Below are 19,210 nucleotides of genomic sequence, written 5' to 3' on the forward strand. Positions count from 1 at the left end.
TGTTCGTCCTTCGCGCCAGGTGCACCGCCGGTAAAATGGCGTTTGGATGGAGTTCCTACGAGTCTGCCCTCACGGGAAGCTGCAAGCGAGAGTAGCTACCACCGATACGGTATAAAATGCAAATCAAGCGCACAAACGGTCATTTTGGAGGAGGAGCATAAGCGGATGGGAGGAGTACCGAGCCTTTCAGTGCAGACGAGAAATCTCAAAGCCCGCATGGAGTGTGAAGCAATGCAACCCAGTATTGCCCGCAGCACGGGTTCCGTCTGGACAAGTTAAACCCCCTGGTGGTTAAGGGAAAACGCCCGTGACGTTAGTAATTAATTTATGGGAAATATTTTCCAAATTGAATTAGAGAAATTTTCTCGCCCGTTGGGAGCACGTTAAATTTTGATATTCATGGTCCTGGACTAGGTTTGCCCACGATAAGAGCGTATTAACATTGGACCGAATGCAATAAGATGATTCACCATGCGGCACATAGTATGTTTTCAATTTGCAATCAGATCTTTTCCTAGAAAAATTGCTAGACTAATTTACTTTTGTTCAATGAGATATAACACATAGAAAAAATCAATCCCGTGTAAAAACCGTACGTCACAATTGCCATTGTCCACGCCACGAACGAACGGATCTAGTTTTCATCATCATCGCTTTACGGTGATGAATGAATTTTCATCATCCATCAAACAATTTGCTTCGATGAGGTTTTTATTGCGGTTCGTCTCCTTGGGGCATTTAGGTTCATGTACTTTTGTTTTTCGTTCCCTGCAGAGTAGACCGCCATGCCTCGATCGTCACGAGTTTTACTGACCTTCTGAGTAACCGGGGTGGTTTTTCGAGAGGCACTCTTCCATGATGGAAAGGACGGAGTAAAAAGCGTCCTTTTTATCGAAGAAAAACTTTGCCAATGCTATTATTGGTGCGACAGTCCCGAGGACGACAGATTGGGGCAAGAATTAATGAACGAAGAAAGGAAGAAACATAGCATGGCGCGTCCTGGGAGTGAAGTTGTTATAGGAAGACGATCGGGAGAAACCCAAAAAGGGTTCTTTTTATGGTCGTTTCCCAAGCCATAAAATACTGCACGTCGTGGTTCGTGTTCAAAAGGGTCGTTGTTCAAGGTTGCCCCGGTAGCATGCGATCTTCTTTCGTCTTATTTTCTCTCAAACTCGCCAAAGTTTGTGCGAAAAAAAGGAAAGCAACATACATAAAACACTTGGCCTATTGCCAGTTGTCGTTTTTGAAGGTTTTGAATGGCAAAGCGGCTCCTTCTGCGTATTGGGTCTTCTAAAACCGACCAAAGTCGACACACACAACGCACGATAACGTTTGCGTCGAGTGTTACGAGTTGTGTTGTTTTGTTCAGTTTTATTTCCCCGTACTTTCACGGCCGCACAGCCGGGATAACGGTCAAATAAAGCTAAAGTAAATGAGAGGAAGCTGTTATGGTCGTTATGTTTATTTTGCACTTAAAATATAGCGGGCTTGCGTTACGTCCACTGAAGTGGGGCCTTAGAAAGCGAAACGGACAGACGAATGATCATATGGTTTAGGGTACTTCTTCTGTCGTTTGTTTCTTCTGCCGGAAAAAAGTATGCGCAAATACTTTTGGGATTTCTTTTATTGTTATGGGGTTATGCTTTGAGCGATTAAATTGATATGTTCTTTAAATGTCTTGTAGGGCAGATGAACGGGCGTAATGCGTTGCTAAATGCATAATAGCACCTTCGGAACTTTTCCAACACACCGTATGTGTTTTTTATGTGTTACGATATTTACAAGTTGGTTGGGTCTCTAAGCATGCATTGCTTTTCAAACTCATTTCATTGCATCATACCTGTGTCGATTTGTTGCAATTCAGCTTAACAATTTACATTTCCAAAAACTCAACAAGATACTTGTACTGGTTAATTTGTAGAGTGGGAAAAAACATAATTGTTTAAATCAAGGATAACCTTCTTCGTTCTCATCGTCAAATACCTTGTTAACCGTCTCATTACTTTAACGAGATATTATATGCAACATGGCTTTGTATGTCAGTCAAACTCCACTGAAAGCATCCTGTGTTCCTTTACGAAATACTTAATTTTATTGCAGTTCGTTTCCATTTGCTCTCTTTCAAAGCTAACAAATCCTGTAAATTGCAGTATTTTGATGGGTTGCTCTATTCGAACCCACAAAAGCTGGCATTTGGGAAAGTTCATCGTAAGCAAGTTGTTGATGCTGATGGAATGGATGAATAGTTACAGCCATCATCGGTTTCTTGGCGCCCGGTCTATCCTTGCGTTTGGTATTTTTTACCAGACTTTTAAAAGGTAAATAGATAAAGTTTAAAATTAACGAACCACCCGAACGTTACTCGTCATGCTGTGGCCGACTAAAAGGGAACGCAGAAAAACGATAACCTCCATCGTCTAGGAGTGATATTTCTGCAGCACTTGTTAACCGGTAATACTTTACAAGTGCAACTAGACGAGCAGAAAGTCAAACGAGACGGTTAAATCAGGGTTGCGAACTGAATCGAGTTACGAAGCCGCACCGAAGAAGTACTTCTCTAATTAAACGCGAACTTCTCTTCCCATTGCATTTCTCGGTATCGGGTACGGGGTTTTAAGAGACAGGCTAAAGTTTGACCTGGAAGATGGCAGAAAATGGGTGAAGGTGGAACTTTTATCGTAAACATGACCACCCAAGAGCTTGTTAGGCTTCCGGTACTTGATCCGAGACAACCAACCCTCAGATGGATGAGTTTAGTATGGGAACTGATGTTGAATGCTTTCTGGAGTCGTTGGAAGAAGAGCTCTAACCGTAGGTATAGTAATTGCATAGCATTTCCTGTTTACAAAAAATAATTGAGTGTGTTCAAAGCATGAATTCTATTCTGTTTGAAATGAGATTTCATGTTGTTTTTAATCTATAGAAGAGAGACATAGGATGTTCATATTCTGAACACGTAAATGCAGTACCTTTTTCATGGTATTCAAAAACTCGATGCAGATGCCAGCCATAATGAACGTTCTATTCAATGCCAGCAAATAGTTTCACTCATTTACTCCAGATCCGAGTAACTGTTTGGAAACATTACACATGTCATTACGCACTGGAACACAAAATGACTTGTTTTCTATGGACGTCACGTGTCACACCACATCCAATGAATGCATATGACGAGCACTGTGATGGGTTGTGGTAATGAGAAAATTCGTCGCCCTCCCGCGTCGAATGTGTTGTTGATGACGGGTCCCCTTTTTCTCTTGAGTCGTGAGCCGCTCGTGGCTGGCCGGAATATAGAAACGACCTTCCCAAACCCAAAGGCGGGAACGCATCGACGAGTATGCAAAGGAAAAGTGATGCAGAGGAAAAACAAAATGCTGCGGATGGTTCGCTTGTGTAAAGATGGCGCTACGCAATCTCCATACTAAGGCCCGTGAAGGGCTAGGTGATCCCTAAAGGGGGCCAGGGAGAATGAGTCCTTGCTATCCTCCCAAAGTCGCGTCCTGTTTTTGTACCTCGTTAACCACCCCCCGGGGAATGGCTCGAGACAAACAAAAGACGCACTGAATTCAACCCCAAACGAAACGGCAATGCATTCTCCGTGGCCGCATTCAGCGCATAAAAATGTAAAACAAAACGTGCACACGAATGAATGGTTTCGTGGTGCCAGCACACCGCAACTTACCCAAAAAAAAACAGGCATTAAACAGACATAAAAAAGGGTAACACTAAAGTGAAACCCAGCAGCTGCAAAAAGCTACTGTGAAGTAGGACGCAGTGCCTGGAGCTTGCTTCGGGTGAGATGCAACGTCTAGATGAGGAGCCAAGTCACTGAGAGGGGAAACTAGAAAAGGGATGGGTTTCTACGAAAACGAGGTCATTAAGAGGCCATACATCTACGGGAGCATCTCCAGGAGGAGAGTGCCCCAGTCTAACATAGTGTTGGCAGCGGCAGCAGCAACGTACATTAGTTAATATTAGTTCTACCTTTTTCGTACTGAGTTGGGCGAAGGGAAGCGTGAAGGACATGGTTAACAACCGCCGTTTTTCTTAGGAATGAGGGCATCTTTAACGGAGACTCGAAATTCGAGTCTGCAGACGTTCTAGAGTGTCAAACTGCAACTGTTATTCATACACACAAATTAAAAAAGGGTCCTCTGGCGTTGAAATACTCCAGGAAAGGAAATATTGTATGTTTCAGAGCTTCTGCGAGGTATTCTTCTCACCAGCATCTATATTTACAATGTTTCAGCGATCGCCAGTATTGCACCCCAACAAATGGCAAGAATGATTCTGTAGGTTTTTGCAAACAAAAAAGAGGAAAATATACGCGTGTGGTTTGGTAGAAAAACATTCCGATTCTTAAGCACGTACGACGTCCTCCGCAGGCTAGAGATGAACAAACGAGCGAAACCAAACAACAACAATAGGCACACAAGTTCCCCCAAAATATTGCTGGCACAATTCCGTATAGCAGAGGGAAACTCTGCTCTGTTTCGTCACCGGGAACAATTTTCCGTTCCGTACTGTTGCGAGATGAGTGTTGCTCTTCTAGGCTCAGGCGGATTTGCATGGCCTTTTTCTTTCATGAAAAAAAAAATCGCCCAGAGCCCGCGGCCCTATTTCTCGTCCTTCTCTCTGTGATGGGAAAAGATTCGAAGGATTGTTCTTCCTTTTTGCGCTCGCGTCGACGCCAAAGTGTATGTGGAGTGCCACTGCGAGTGTCCCTAATGAAAATTTATTCCGCACGTGGTGGAATTTTAATCAGTGGCTGAGAAAAGGAAGATCCCTTTTTCGAAAGGCGTGCTCGTTTGTGCACGGTTGTCATACTGCAGGGAAAATGTACCTCCTCCCCTGCAAGAGCACCGCATTGCAATAAAAGCTATTGTACATGTGTAGAGGTCCTCGTGTGAAACTGACGGTGCTGCATCGAAATTGGTCTCAAACCCGAACGCCGCTGCGCCCTAAGAAAGACGTGATTTTGTGGGGCACGTCTTCATCCGGGTAGGCTTGAATATGGCCAATGTATTCGCTTTTTCTTGCGTGGTCTACTCTGATCGAATGCCATCGGCATAACACGGTTCGCAAACACACCCTTTGTAAGGTTTTCGGTCGAACTCTGAACGATTAGATCGGGGAAATTGGGACCTGACCGGAAGTCCAAAGAAGATAAATCGTTGCTCACCTTTCCTTTGGGGTTGGGTTGAGGGAAAAAAAAATCTCCCCAACGACCCCCGGGTGTGTGAGAAACAGAAGGTAATTTTCCTCCACGAATGGTGGATCGAAAACGGCTCAAAATGGTCTCCAGGTGCATGCGGAAGCGACTTCGGTCGGCCGGTGTTGGTGGTTGTGTTTGATTTGCAGATCAATTATGGAACCGCAATAGCTGATGGCTCTCCGGTGACTCCGAGCGTGTGGGCAATAAATCGACACCGAGCGTGGGCCCGGCGGTGCGTCTTCTTGGTGGCTATTTCCCATTGGGGCTCGACAGCTACGCCGAGGAAAAACCTACACAAGGCTCGAAAAGAGTGCCCGGGTGAAAAGCCGCTAGCGAGAGCCGGTTACTGATTTGTTATGCGGCGTGGAACGCATCGCGGCTCCTATCGGTGTCCGGAATCGTCAGGAGAGATGTTTGCAGTTTCGTTGGATTTGTATGGAACAGGCTTTACGTTCACTACGAAAAGAATAAGGGAATTGTGTTTCAATCTTGTTTACATTCTGATAAACAAGATCTCTAATTTATATATGGCGGGGTTTTCTTTCGAGTTAAGATGTTGGTTATTTGAATAAGAAAATATGGCATTTGAATTGAAATTGAAAAACAAGAGTTAGCACACCACGAACAAGTTTCTTGTTTTTTATCCCCTTTCCTGAGCGGACACACTTAACTCAAGACATAAAACGTCACACCGCAACAAAAGAGTAGTTGCGAGTAAGCTCCTTAGAAATTGAACAAAAAGTTATTCGTATGTAAAAGAGGTAGTTAGTCTGTTCGACAAGAAAGAATATCAAACCGAACAATACATTTGAGGGAATTTGAGTTTATGTTATTCAACACTTTCATTGTTTTCATGAACAATTGTTGATTTTTTACAGTAATGGCAATATTATCCTCTCTAGGGAAGGCTTTTGAGGAGCAACGAAAGCATCGCTTCTGTAGTCTCAACCCACTTTCAATACTGCAATTGTTAAAAACAATATTGCAAAAATCACACAACACAACTAAGAAACCAAACTTAATTCATAATTAGCCCATAATACTAACTTATTTCGCATCGTTTCCACCTGCTTGGGCCAGGATCCCATGTATACATGATACTATCATGTTCAATTCCTTCTTTCAATTTGATTAACACGCTCATAAGATTAGTCTCACGGCCATTAGGTAGCTGTAGTGTCAATAGCTTCCAGCACTGGCCAGAGACGAAAAGCGCAAAATTGATTTATTCGGCACTGTCGTCTACCACACATCATCAAAGCGTACTGCAGATGCCTGCGTAACGACACCATGCTAAAGATGAGCAGTTGCCCATTAGCATGACGTTCACACTGCATCTAGCTGCTATCCTCACACGAGAGAGACGTTCCCGATGGTTGGACGGGAGCATGTAATACAATACGCACACAAACACACGTTTGCCGTGTTTTCCGGAAGATAGAGGATAACTGTTCGTGCTTTTTATACATAGTTGCTGCCTGCCTTGGGGCTCTTTATTTTCTACTCAACGCAGGCCGGTGTCGTGTTGCAGCAGACATTATGCGATGGCGCATCAGATCGGTGAGCTACAAGAGAAAAACTCCAAAGTCGGCTTATGCCCGCAGCTCAGCTAACTTGACTCCACCGTCATGGCGGGTTTACGATATATTTTACCGTGGAAATATCTCGCTTACGTTTTGTTGTTTCTATGCAAGAAAAGATAATCCTAAACGGCCTGCAACCTGCATCTTGTGAATTTTCACGCCGAGCTACGCTCTACCTGATACATTTATACATGTTGATACCGGCGGGCGATAACGAGTGAATGTCGATCGTCATACCCGTGAAGGTCCCGGAGATGAACCCAAACGTGGTGTGAAAACTACGCCATCAGCGACGGCCTTCCTTCACCAAACGGTTCGCGTTACAGAACGTAACCAGGGTTTGGCCATCCGGGTCGCGCCAACCGCTGGCCTTTGTTTGCTGGGAACCGACCTTAGGGTTCCAGGAGCGAGTTGAAATGTGAGCAATATTAAGCCGCGGGCTGGAAAAATGATGATGATTCGTGTGCGGAGTTATCAAATAGCGGTGCTGATGAAGTTTGGGTTTTTGGATGAAAATTTGATAAGGCTGGCTGGATTCATTTCTTCCATAGAGCCAACGTTAATGAGGTTCACCGCAAACGTACACCAGAAAAGGATAGACATGATTAAGCGTTTGCGTTGGATTTTCGGGATGTTTTTCGACATTATTTGCACCATGATTGTTACATTGGAATGTGTGAGGTTAACTGTAGTTTATCCTACAATATAAATTAACTAAACCAAGTTTCTTTAATTCATAAATAAATGGTTGACATAAATTTGTCACAGAAAACACCAAATCATAAATTTATGAGAATTCAATACTGATACAGTTTATCTTAAATAATAATGACTAGAAAAGCCATAGAATGAGTATTTTGGCAAAATTCTTGCATGTTTCCGAGAATGCTTTCAAGCCTGAACCTGAACGGCACCATTGTGGTATGCCAGCCTCCTTCCATGAATTAGTACCGGAGGCATCAGCTGCTGATGAAGCTAATCATTATGATGCTGTGGTAACGTACCCTCCACCTTCGTTCCTGAGATATATTTTCACCCTTTTTGACAACAAACGACCCAACCACGCACACACCGATGTAAATGAAGGTGAGAAAGCGCCTAACCCTTAGTGGTGCTTATGAAGCGCGTTGATGATTTCGTCAGGGACGTTTTTGTTAAAGTTTAAAGCAAGTTTAAATGATGTTTCTGGTTGCTACGTACATATTTCTGTTTTCTCATGTTTTGAAACCACACTTTTCCGAAAAATGATCCAGCTTGGAAAGCCGTGACCTTTTCTGGGGTTGGAACGGGTTTCACGTGACAGTAGAAAAACAAATGCGTGTCACACGATAGCTCGTAGATCTTTCGCAATGGGACACCTGGGTGCGATATCAGCGAGATGAGTTTTCTGGCCCAAGCAGAGCTAGGTTTTAGATGAAAACCATAATATTTTACGGTTGGGAGTACATTTTATGGGTGCAAAAATGCGATTTTATTTTTAACCACATCCATTTGATGGGCTTGCGTATGTTTTGGTGCCGGCATGTTGGTTTGTAGCTTTTACTCTTCAAAGAAGCTTCGTGTTTTATTATCGATTTGTTGCAATATTGTGAAAACCGTTTGGAAACCGGTTCATTTTCTTGTAGGTTATATTAATGTTTTTCGTCATTCTTATCGTTTCTCACATGTTTCTACATCGTTACTAATCCATGGTTCCTGTATATCATTTGATATCATGATGATCCTAAAAATCTTCAAGTGTGTCAAAGTTAAAAACGTTTCGAATATTCAAATATTCTGGGAGCAAAACATCTTTCCCTATAAAATTTGCTGACATACGGGGATTACGGTAGAAATTAGTTTCCTGGGTGCGACCGAGTAATATGCCTCGAGAAGGACACACCTGAGGCAACTAATCCCAACTTATTATGTTTGCAGAACCCGAACAAAGTATCCCGTACCTTTGCTCATTTCAAAGTTACTGAAATAAAAAAGAGGCCTTCTGGGGAAAGGGCCCGATTTTCGGTCTGTTCGGAGCAAGAAGTGCTTGGTGCGTTTACGTTGGCTGATAATTGAAATGACTTCACTCGAAAATTAAAAAAACCGTTTTTCCGGTAGGTATTGAAAAAAGGTCCCGTAAGGGATAAGGGCAGAATTTTGGGCCGAAAAGCTGCAAATATGTGCTCCGATACCTGCGCGTACGACCAAAAGGCCGAGAAATGGGTCGCGATGAAACAGGGTGAGAATCGAAAAGAGCCGGTAGGGATTAATTTGGTTGTGAGGAAACTCGACCACGACTTTGATAGAGTGAAGTGGAAAGGAGATAAAAGGAAGATCGTTTCAAAAGTGCTTCTTGAGCGAAGTTCTTTAGGTGCTTGCAAATTAAAAGCTCTTCCCTGGAGTGATTCCAATGAGAACTTCTAATCTAGGTTCGTCGCGACGATATTGAGCGCATGCAAGTATTTTCATCGCATAATAGTACAAGTTTCAATTTGTAGGTATCATCTGAATTGTTGTTGTTTGTTAGTTTACAAAAATTGAAAAAATGGTCACTTATTATATAATTCTGTAATGTAATTACTTCATTGCGTATCAATTTAAAATTGTAAGATGGTTCGTTTGTTATGTCAAACCTTTTGAACCCTTAATAGAAACGCTCCAAGAAAGGACCGTTTCACACTCCAAAAGAAATAGGCTGTTATCACGTATCAAGCTTAAATTGTTGTACGCTCTTAACTTTTTTTACAGCTGATCCAACCAGCAAACACTAACAAGCATTAACATTCCCGCAAACGGCGTCGTCCGAAAGGTCGAACGGAGGCGATAATTTTTGACAACCGAAACTCAGCCGAACCGATCCCTACATTGCCAACGGAGGCGTATGAACGAGGCCTAGCGGCCGGATGTCGTCGTACCACGAGACGCATTAGAAACTAGTGGAGACACATTTACATACTCACATCGTTATTTGCGGGTATTAGACTTCTACGAACCATATCTACTAAGCTCACACGAGGGAGGCCCACGCCGGAGTTCAGAGCTTTGGAGCCGAATGTCAGGATTGACTGCATAATTACCCATAGCACAATATCGCCGAACGAAATCTAGGCCCACCGACTTCGGGCAGGGCTTAAGCGACCGCAAAGGTCACCATTCCTCGTAGGGTTTCTCGAGGGATTTTCAGATAGCCGATCGTTGAATTTGTACAACCCAACGACCTAGGGGTCGAGATTTATCGACAGTTCGGAGAAGTTCGAATCGAGCAGTAATTTGTTTTACAGTTTCCACCCGTCGGTTTTTCCTGTGCATGCTTGTCGTGATTATTCCGTATCGCGTACAGCATGACTCCTTGGGATTTTCTACAGGAGCGTGAGAGGTGTGACAGCGGAACGAGAGGGTTAACGGTTAGGACCAACAGCCTGCTTACCGTTCGGTCTAATTTATGTTAAAACATGACGTTAATTATGTTCCGTGTTGCTTTGCGACATTTATGGCCCCCAATACAAATATACGGACGCGCGCACACACACACACATAAACAACGAATGCGTATCACTACAGGCGATAGGAAGGTGTTACCATCGATTTCCCAACGCCTCCCCTCGGGGCCAAGAAAAACGACACGACGTTTGCTTGAAGCAAGCAAACGGAAATAATGTTTCATTGTACAAAGAAAACGGGGGGAACGTGAGGGTAGTAAGGATTCTGGATGCGAGTGATATGAACCCGATCGACATTTCTCTATTGCTTTGCTTTGCGTCAATAATCGTTCCGGTATCGGTTTTCCTGGAGAAATCAAAACACATCGGATGTTTATGATAGTAAAGACATCGAGTTGCGATAGTCAGAGCAGTGGCCAGAACATTGACTTATTCCAAGTTTCGCTCCAACTGCACAACTACAACTTCAACTGTATCATGTTCTCCTTCCCGGCCGATTGTCGTCGGAATGTCAATCCTTCAAAGACAGCACCCCTGGAGGAAAGCGTACCCTAGTATCTGTATTATGGTAATGTTCATTCTAACTTCTGATTGGTGGAATTGTTGATTTGTTGCTTAACTTTCCATCCGATACGTATCGATATGATGGGGCGAAACACATAGGCCTTTGCTCCCGAAAATCGAATCATTTTTTCATTTTCGTGAGATGGAGTGACATTTCATCTTCGTTCCAATGTCCTTAGGTGACAGGTGGCAAATTGAATCGAAAGTTAGCACAACTTCTTTATGGCATTTGAACACGAAAGGACAAATTCAGGCAGCGAACGCCTTGCCATTGAATAGACGTAGGTTTTCAACGGCAGGTGAATCGATTTGAGGGAAATCGATTATGGAATTATGATTTCAATTTATTTTTCTTAAAATAAAAGAAAAACGAAAATCAATTCAGTTTTTCGAATGAGCAAATAATTCATTTTGTAGAACGTCTTGACCTAGAAAAGAAACTTCACAAAATCAGCACAGGTGCTAGATCACACATCCTGGAAAAAATATCCCACAATACCTTGGTAAAGTTTCAAAAGTCAATTCAATCCCAAAGGCAAAAATTTGTCTGCTTTGTTTAGCTTTCGGTGGTTTTTTGTTCTTCTAACTGCGCTTAAAACAAAAGTTTCACTGGTAACGGAGCAGGAGGAGATAGAAAAATTGTACAGAGTTGGTGATGTGTGCGTGTGTGTGTGTTAAAATGTTCGATTTTCAGACCTAAGCCCTCAGGCCTAGTGTCATGCGATGAAGAGTTCAGTCGGCAAGGGACTCAGAGAGTACATGTAAAGTTTCGGCTTAACGTAAGTTTCGACACGTAGGTTAGCTTAAGCTTTGTTTGGAAAATTTACTCACAGGTGAGTGCCATCGACGGGTTTGCTTTTAGGTTTCTGACCTCGTTTCGTTCCTACCTTTCCGTTTTTCCAATCATGAAACTTCAGTTAGGCGAAGAAAAACGAACGAGAGCTCTATTGATTTGCGGGGCTGCATTTAGCGAGTGGTGCTAGACCATGAATATTCGACTAATGTTTGCGGATTTCCGTACGAGTTCTTTTTCGTTGCTTGTGTTTGGATTGGTCAGGATGTATTGATGCAGTTGAGTTAACCGTTGTGTAACCGTTTGCATTCCGTCGTTTTGATTGATTTGTTTGATGTTATTTGCTAGTAAATATAAAGTAGACAATTTAGAGACGTTTTGTACTGTTGCAAACATTATGTGTTTACATATTCTTTCTGTTAATATGAAAAGTTGAAAGACAGGGTGGTTGGAAGAAGTATATTGTGTTCAGTAGAGTAAAAAATGTAATATAAAATTCGTTATGAGATTAACTTCAAATCTCTCGGCGTGGTAACTGTCCTTCTCGATGAATAATAGAATTTTTGCACATAAACGAATAATCTCTTCATGTGAACCTGGTCGTTCAAGCGTGTGTTTGCCTTTTTCCATAGCAAGTTGAAATTGAATTTTCACCTTCATGGATGGAGAAATGGTTCGCTAAGCATCAGTTGCAATGTTGTCCTGCTGCTTCCTCGACGAGAAACGGCACTTGCGTAAAATCGATTCTATGCTACGACACAACCGGTCGATGAGAACAGCTTGGCAGAGAATGATAACGCTTTGCATGGTCAAGCGAAGCATTAGTGTCCCGAGAATAGGTGACGGTAGGTATGATAGAATGGAAAGGAAAAGGAAAGAACCGAAGGTGTGGAGATTCCGGGAACAGTGTTTGCCTTCGTCGTTGGCTGGTTCTCGGAAATCGATTATAAAAATAGAGCTCTTAGGATAAATATGCCGTTAGACGCATTTGGAACGGATGGCATTTGGCTTGGTGATGCAGATTGTGGACAAGCTGTCAGTAGTGGCGCTTGTTTGCTTAAGATCGATGGTCAACGATTTTACGTTTATCTTGGCAAATCTATTGACAAGGCCGAACAATGAACGAAAACTGAGAGCAATTTTCTGGATCGTTACATGATAATGGCACGGCTCGTTAAAAATAATGGAAAAATTATGTAGAAAAATACATTAGCATTGAAACCGCTAAGTGCTTATGAAACAAATTGAAAACTTCTTCTTAATTATGTAATGGTCGATTTATGATGATTTTACAAATTTTTTTACCCTATAAAATACTGTTAGTTTATTAAATTTGACAACTCCATACACTGTGAATATGAATGTAGAAGGTTTCGCGCGTGATATACGACATCTTATTCGTCGTAGTAAGCCTGTCATTAATTTTCCGCCTTCCAATGTCACCCAGCGGACCTTCTAGCACATTTGAGCTTCATATTTTCCAACAGTGCAAATGGGCGCTGGTAAGGAATGGTGCCTGGCATCAAAACACCATGCGCCTCCATTGATCGATTCGGCACATGAAGAACTGGGCGCCTCCGTCGAGCCAAGAATCAAATGCATAACCCTCGGGGAAATGGCAAAGACAAGTGGAGAAAAGTAGAGGGAATAGCAAGCATTTGCGTTTGCCACAAGTTTGCCAGCAATTTGGTGCAATGTTTATCAAACGTTTCTTTTAGATCGGTTTTGGTTGCTTGCTAGGAAAGAATAATTTTTCTTTCTCGTCGGTTGTAAGGGGTTTCACTGAGCAAACGCAATTTTCCAAGTTTCTTCCAATGTTTCGTTCCACTTCCTATCCATCGCTTAAGGGCGGCAAAATTACTGAGCAAAATGGCGAATTGTTAAATGAAATGAAAAATAGTCAAAAGTAATCCGCAAGGCCATGACTAACGCCCCGGATCGACCTCGAATCGGGCTGGCACGTCAGTCGATGCTGTAGGGGAATCATGGCACGGTCCAAGGTTTCGTTAGTTGGCAGGAATGAGGCATGTTTCAGAGCTTTCACTATTCCGTATTTACTATGGATCGTTCTGCTTCAGCAAGCGCCGCTCGGCTGGTGCCGTACACTAATGGCCTTTTGCTTTCTTTTCTGTTTCGGTTCACATCGCTGCTTTGGAATTTCGGTCACTTAGTTGATGCGTATGTATTTGATTAGCGGCGTTGGTCTTGGCACTTGCTTGTTTGTTTTTTCCTGGCCTCCTAGACCCATTGAGTGGCGCCAGCTTTCGACCAGCCTTCGAAGGAAACGGGTTTGGCTGGCCGCACGAGGAATCTGCAGAACCAAAGCCTTCAACCTTTCACTTCAGTTGAGGTTTCCATTTTTATTTCACTGTAGTATTCTTGGAAAGCACCGACACCAATGATTAGCTTGCGGCAACGTTCCGGTTATTTTTCTTCTATCCTGACCCGAACCATTCAATAATGGAGCCGATTTCTATTGTTAGAGAAAATCAGTGAGAAAAGCCACACCAATAATACCATCCTTCAAGCGGAATTTTGCATGCAAGCTGGCGAACGTGAGATTTTTGGTTTTGCATGGATTTGTTTATCGACCGGTTGGCCTTCAAGCGCACGCCAAAGAGCTAAAATATCGAGCCGACGCGGGAAACGGTCAGTATTTAGCTCACCACAAATAACCATTGTGGTGAAGTTCTAGGAATCGATTTACAAGATAAAAGAACAGCAGTAATTCGATTGAAACATTTTACTATTTAGCTAGCTGACTCGGTCAAACATTTTTGAACGGCATACATCGGTTGAAAATATTTGGTTTTTAACTATACATTTTGATTTTTTATGCTTTATGCCATACCATGTTATGTAAAGATCAAAGAATTCAAAAACTCTGTCGTAACTCTTACAACTTTGTGGGAGTTGGATCGATGAAAATATATGGTTTTGTATTTTAACATTTAACTCTTCGACGATTGCATGTTTTTGCTTCAACGTTAGCATGCATGTATGTAATAGACATCAAAACAAAAATCATATATAAATATTATCACTGAATTTCATTGCTGAATGCAAACAAACAAACCAATATCGTAATTGATTTAAAAAGTATATAGTTTCCAGACGTACGATTTAATTAAAACCTATTCTCATGTAAAATTACGAAATATGTGAACACAGTTTGCTTAACATTGGTCCAGTCGTTTAGGAGGAGTTTAGCCACTAACACCGTAGCACAAGTATTTTATATCTATAGATATAATTTTTCATGAACCTGCAGATCTATTAAAGAATGCATTGTAGATACCTATGTTGTGGTAAGAGGTGGGACTCATCATCTTTATTTCGTAGGGGAACCAAAACCGTTTCATCTACTCAATATACAGAATCATTTTTAGGAACATTAAACAAGGTGCACCCTTGCAACATTTGTGCTGGCTCGCCAAGTAAACAATTTTATAATAACTTTTTTTAAATCTTAAATCTTTTATGCTCTCAGGTAAAGTGGTCGTTTGGAAAGACATTGGATGTGAAAAGTATTTTTTCTTTACTACCGTCGCTCCATGTCTTGCGTTATGCAATTGGACGTTGGGTTCTTTTTGGTGTTTTTCACGACCCTCACGGCAGTTTTACTTCTCTGTCCGGGGTTAGCAAAGAAAAGCGACCATCCGTGCTGGGTTTGACGTGGGCTCAAAGCGAAATTCAGTGCCGTAGTTTTCTCCAAGATCCAGTGGGTCGTGAGGAATTGATCGAAAATGAGAATGCCCACAAACAAGCCATTAGAGAGGCGAAAGTAAAGTGTACATTTTGCACGATATAGCGTCAGCAATTGCGCGCCGACGCTTCCACGAATGCCTTGGCCGATGGTGGCACGACCACCAAGGGCCTGTGGAGTCATAGTTTTCCGTTGCCCCGGGAAAATGCGGTGAACCATCGTACGGGTGAAAACAGGGTCGATGGGCAACGGGCAGTAGGGAGAAAATGTGCTCGTTCGTAAAATTTTTATGCTCCATCTTTTCCTTCTCATGAAATCGGACGCGATGCATGACGTGATAACCGATTCCGGAATGAAACTGAGAAAATGTTTGGTACAACTATAAAGGAAAAACCTTAAACAACGGTTCCTACTTTTACTGTTACAGGGTAGAGATTTTGCGTTATATTAAATTTTTTAACTAAGTTTACTATTTGAAAAGAATATTTCTAGACCGTGGCTGTTTCGTTTGGTCCTTATTTTGCTAAACATGAAGGGTAACAAAATGGTTGTAACGGTTATACTATTTTTATACAAAATGCACAAACAAACAATCACAGTTCAATGCTTCTGAGGCGTTGTCGTTTACAAGCCAATATATATCAAGCGATAACTCTTCGTATCACCAAGTGTACCAACACCAAACCACTGTTTATACCCCATAAAACCCTAACCGTCGTACAAGTTGCTCATTCTAGGGTTAATGCTTATTTTTGCGTCAGATACATAAATGACGCTTGGTTGAAACGGAATTATATGTTCCCGACGTTAGAGTTTGCGATGCAAAATAAAATAAATAATGTTGGCCCAGGTCCAGTAGAAACTTTGTTCGTTGATCTGAATGCGAAGAGATGTTTTTATTGTTTAATGTCGTCACGCTCAAATAAAACGAACGGCTTGCTTCGCCTCATACCATTGCCTAAATGCATACTTCCTTCATGCGGAAAGGTTATTTGCTATTAGTGACGTTTTTAAGCAGTTTTCACTTTACGTGACCATCAACCTAAAGGTTTATTACGGCGGCTGCGATTTGTGTTGGGTTGTGAGTGGGTGAGCCAGCTTGCTTACTCTCCTTATCTCACTGAGCAGTGAGCCACGTACTTAAAATAAAAACTTTGGTAGCTCTGCAACATACTGGTGTCTCACTCATTTAGGTAGCTCAGCTACTCAGATGATTCACCTACTACCCAGGTGAGTAAGCAAACTCCAGCCACCAGTACAACTGGGTGGCTTAGTAAACTTAGTGGCATTGGTGGCTCAGTAAACTCAGGTCTGCAGGTGGCCCAGTGAACACAATAAACTACAAGTTTGAACATACATTTGAAAGTTTTAGTTTGATAATTAAAAATTTATCACTTAACTCCTTCGTATTTGCTCGTTTTTTTCCTTACAAAGTATCCTGCCTAAATTTTATAACTAAGTTTAAACGAAGTCAACATGGGATGGATAGTCTAGCATAAAAAGCAATAATTAAAAGACAACTTGTATTCACAATGCCGGTCGACCCTTTATCATTCATTCTGATGACCAACAGAGCACGGTACGAAGTTGCACAAAAAACAATCGACCGGGTTGATCATCCGCCTTCGCCATGGTCCAATCTTGTCGGACAGCCGATGCTGTGATGCGTTGATGTAGTTAATTGATAAATTACTTCATTCATCACCTTAATCCAGGCGTGAAATAGGCTGCCGAAACCCGTTTCACGACAAGTTTGCGCCGAAAAAACTTCTCACAAAAAAAAGTGTCCCAAAAATCTGTCTTTTCCCTTATAGGACCCTTTTCAAACGCTGTCAAAATGAAAACATCCCCTTTCAAGAGGCTTAAAAAAGTTCTAAAAAAGTTTGTTGGATGAAGGGAGAATGAGAGAAAATCGGAATGAAGATTTTTGCTCCTTTTCTCAATATTTGCGCCAGGTAATATTAGATGTTGACCGAGTTTTTGTCATGCCTTCATAATATGATTGATTTTTATTTATAACTCATTCTCTGACGTAGTAAAAATTTATACCGAAGACTTTCCACAACTCAACTCTGTGTGATCGTTGTTATCAATAAGTTTAGTTGAAAATCTTATGAAAAATATGCATTTTGATAAAAATTTCAGAATGTTACCATGGAGACGCCTGGTGCTTTTCGAATGGAAATGGTCAGTCTTTATCCAAAACTCCATAACATATTCAAGAACAGCTAAGTTACCTACCTGTTCATTTTAGTTGGTGGCGTGGCGTACGGTACGCCGAGGAACGCTTCGATGGGTTTGAGAAATTTATATCCTTCCAGTGGCAGTACCAACCCTTGTAGCCGGCCGTACCGCGTCTGCACGATGCGATTGCCGAGGCGCGAATTTTTGTACAGATCCATCGTGGCACCGTTAAGGAAGCGCATCAGCAGGAAGTATACGATGCAGAAGTACTGGAATTTCACAAACATCATTTTTCTGTCCGTTTGTGTATTTGTTCCTCTTTCTTTCAATGACTTCGTTTACACTAACGATGCTTCCGGTTCCGCTTTGCGATCCGTTGCATACAGTCGAATGTATGGACAATATTGTACACCCGACGAGAATAATAATGGAATGGTTTGCACTAACCGAGCAACACTATTTACATCCGATCGATAAGAGACTTTCGGTAGAAGGTATCGTTTTAGTTTTGTAGAATTTCACTTCTTTCTAGTACCGACAGATTCTATCCAAAAGTAATTAGCTTGAAATTAAATCACTACAGTACAGGCCAGAACGAATCGAACGTTTTATGAGCGCCGTGTTAGGTTACATTGACAATGTTTCCAGTGCACGTTTAGTTGTCTTCTGATTCCGTTACCGATTGCGTTGATTCACTTTTATTCCACGCTACACTGGGTTGAAGAGTTGGATGGATAAAACTAGAATCTTTTTTCCACTTTTTCTTCTAACCACTTCCATCTTATCACCAACTTGGTCACTCGTGGCGGCACTCAAGCTAATTGCTGAACGATTTCCCGGCTGCTGTATATTGTGTGGAGCTCACTCGGCGCTGGAGTATCATTCAGCGTTGTCCTTAGAGCAGTTGAGCGGGCGCGATCCTTAAAAGGTTCCATTTCTCACACTGATTGTGTTTACTATGGAGTACTATTGCATTAACCCCGATGGCTGCACTATTGGAAAGCAATCGACGCCTCGCATTCGAAGTGGTGGTGCCACTTGGTGCAACTTTGTGCTGCAATATCATTATTTCGTCTCATTAGTCTGCGAGTAATGATTGCCGTCGTACAAATACACACATATAGCTCGGGTGGAGATGTCAAACGGTGCCAAGTGACATATCTTACAGACGTTTCCTGGCTGGTGCACACTTTAGATGTCCTTTTTTATTACTGTGGCATCGGGTTCGATTTCGCACGAGAGCACGGGAAAGAAATTGCCACAAATCGCTAGGCAATAATCGTTGCGCTATCGTCCACGTCATCCTCCTCGTCGTCGTTGTCGTTCGCAGCGCGAGCTGCCAGCGCTTGGCGTAAAGTTCACTGGAAACTATCTCCGGTGTTATTTTCCCACCGCCGCCCAACGAAGTGCTCGTGCCATACCCGTGCACTGATTGGTCGGACGCCCCGCTCCCCGGACACGCCCAGCACCGCCACCTTGTATCATTTATCTGGCCCGAGCATCATAAACACTGACACTTAACGATTGCTGGCGGTGACACAAACGAACTCATGGCGGAACGTGTTCCAGCCCGACATCGGCAGCAAGTGTGGTGCTGGCAGGGGTTTGGGTTGGAGCAGGAGTTTTTGAAGTTGTAGCTTGACAACTAATAAGCACCATGCACGAGGCGTTCCCTTTTCCGGGACGATATTTTTACCACGCCGTGTGTCGTTGGGATCTTATTGCGCACCACCAAACCGATGGCGG

At 42.5% G+C, this 19,210-nt stretch overlaps 1 protein-coding gene across 1 annotated transcript in view; it reads right to left on the reverse strand.

Annotated features, from left to right (window-relative positions):
• LOC131259628 (neuroligin-3) overlaps nt 1-17,754 on the reverse strand; it is a 46,787-nt gene extending 29,033 nt beyond the window's left edge. Inside the window, exon 1 of the mRNA XM_058261168.1 lies at nt 17,522-17,754. Within this exon, the coding sequence (XP_058117151.1) occupies nt 17,522-17,754 (233 nt within the window). The remainder of the gene's footprint in view (nt 1-17,521) is intronic.
• Nucleotides 17,755-19,210: the final 1,456 nt, after the last annotated feature.

The sequence above is a fragment of the Anopheles coustani genome, chromosome 3 (genome assembly GCF_943734705.1).
Source record: "Anopheles coustani chromosome 3, idAnoCousDA_361_x.2, whole genome shotgun sequence".
Classification (NCBI taxonomy): domain Eukaryota; kingdom Metazoa; phylum Arthropoda; class Insecta; order Diptera; family Culicidae; genus Anopheles; species Anopheles coustani.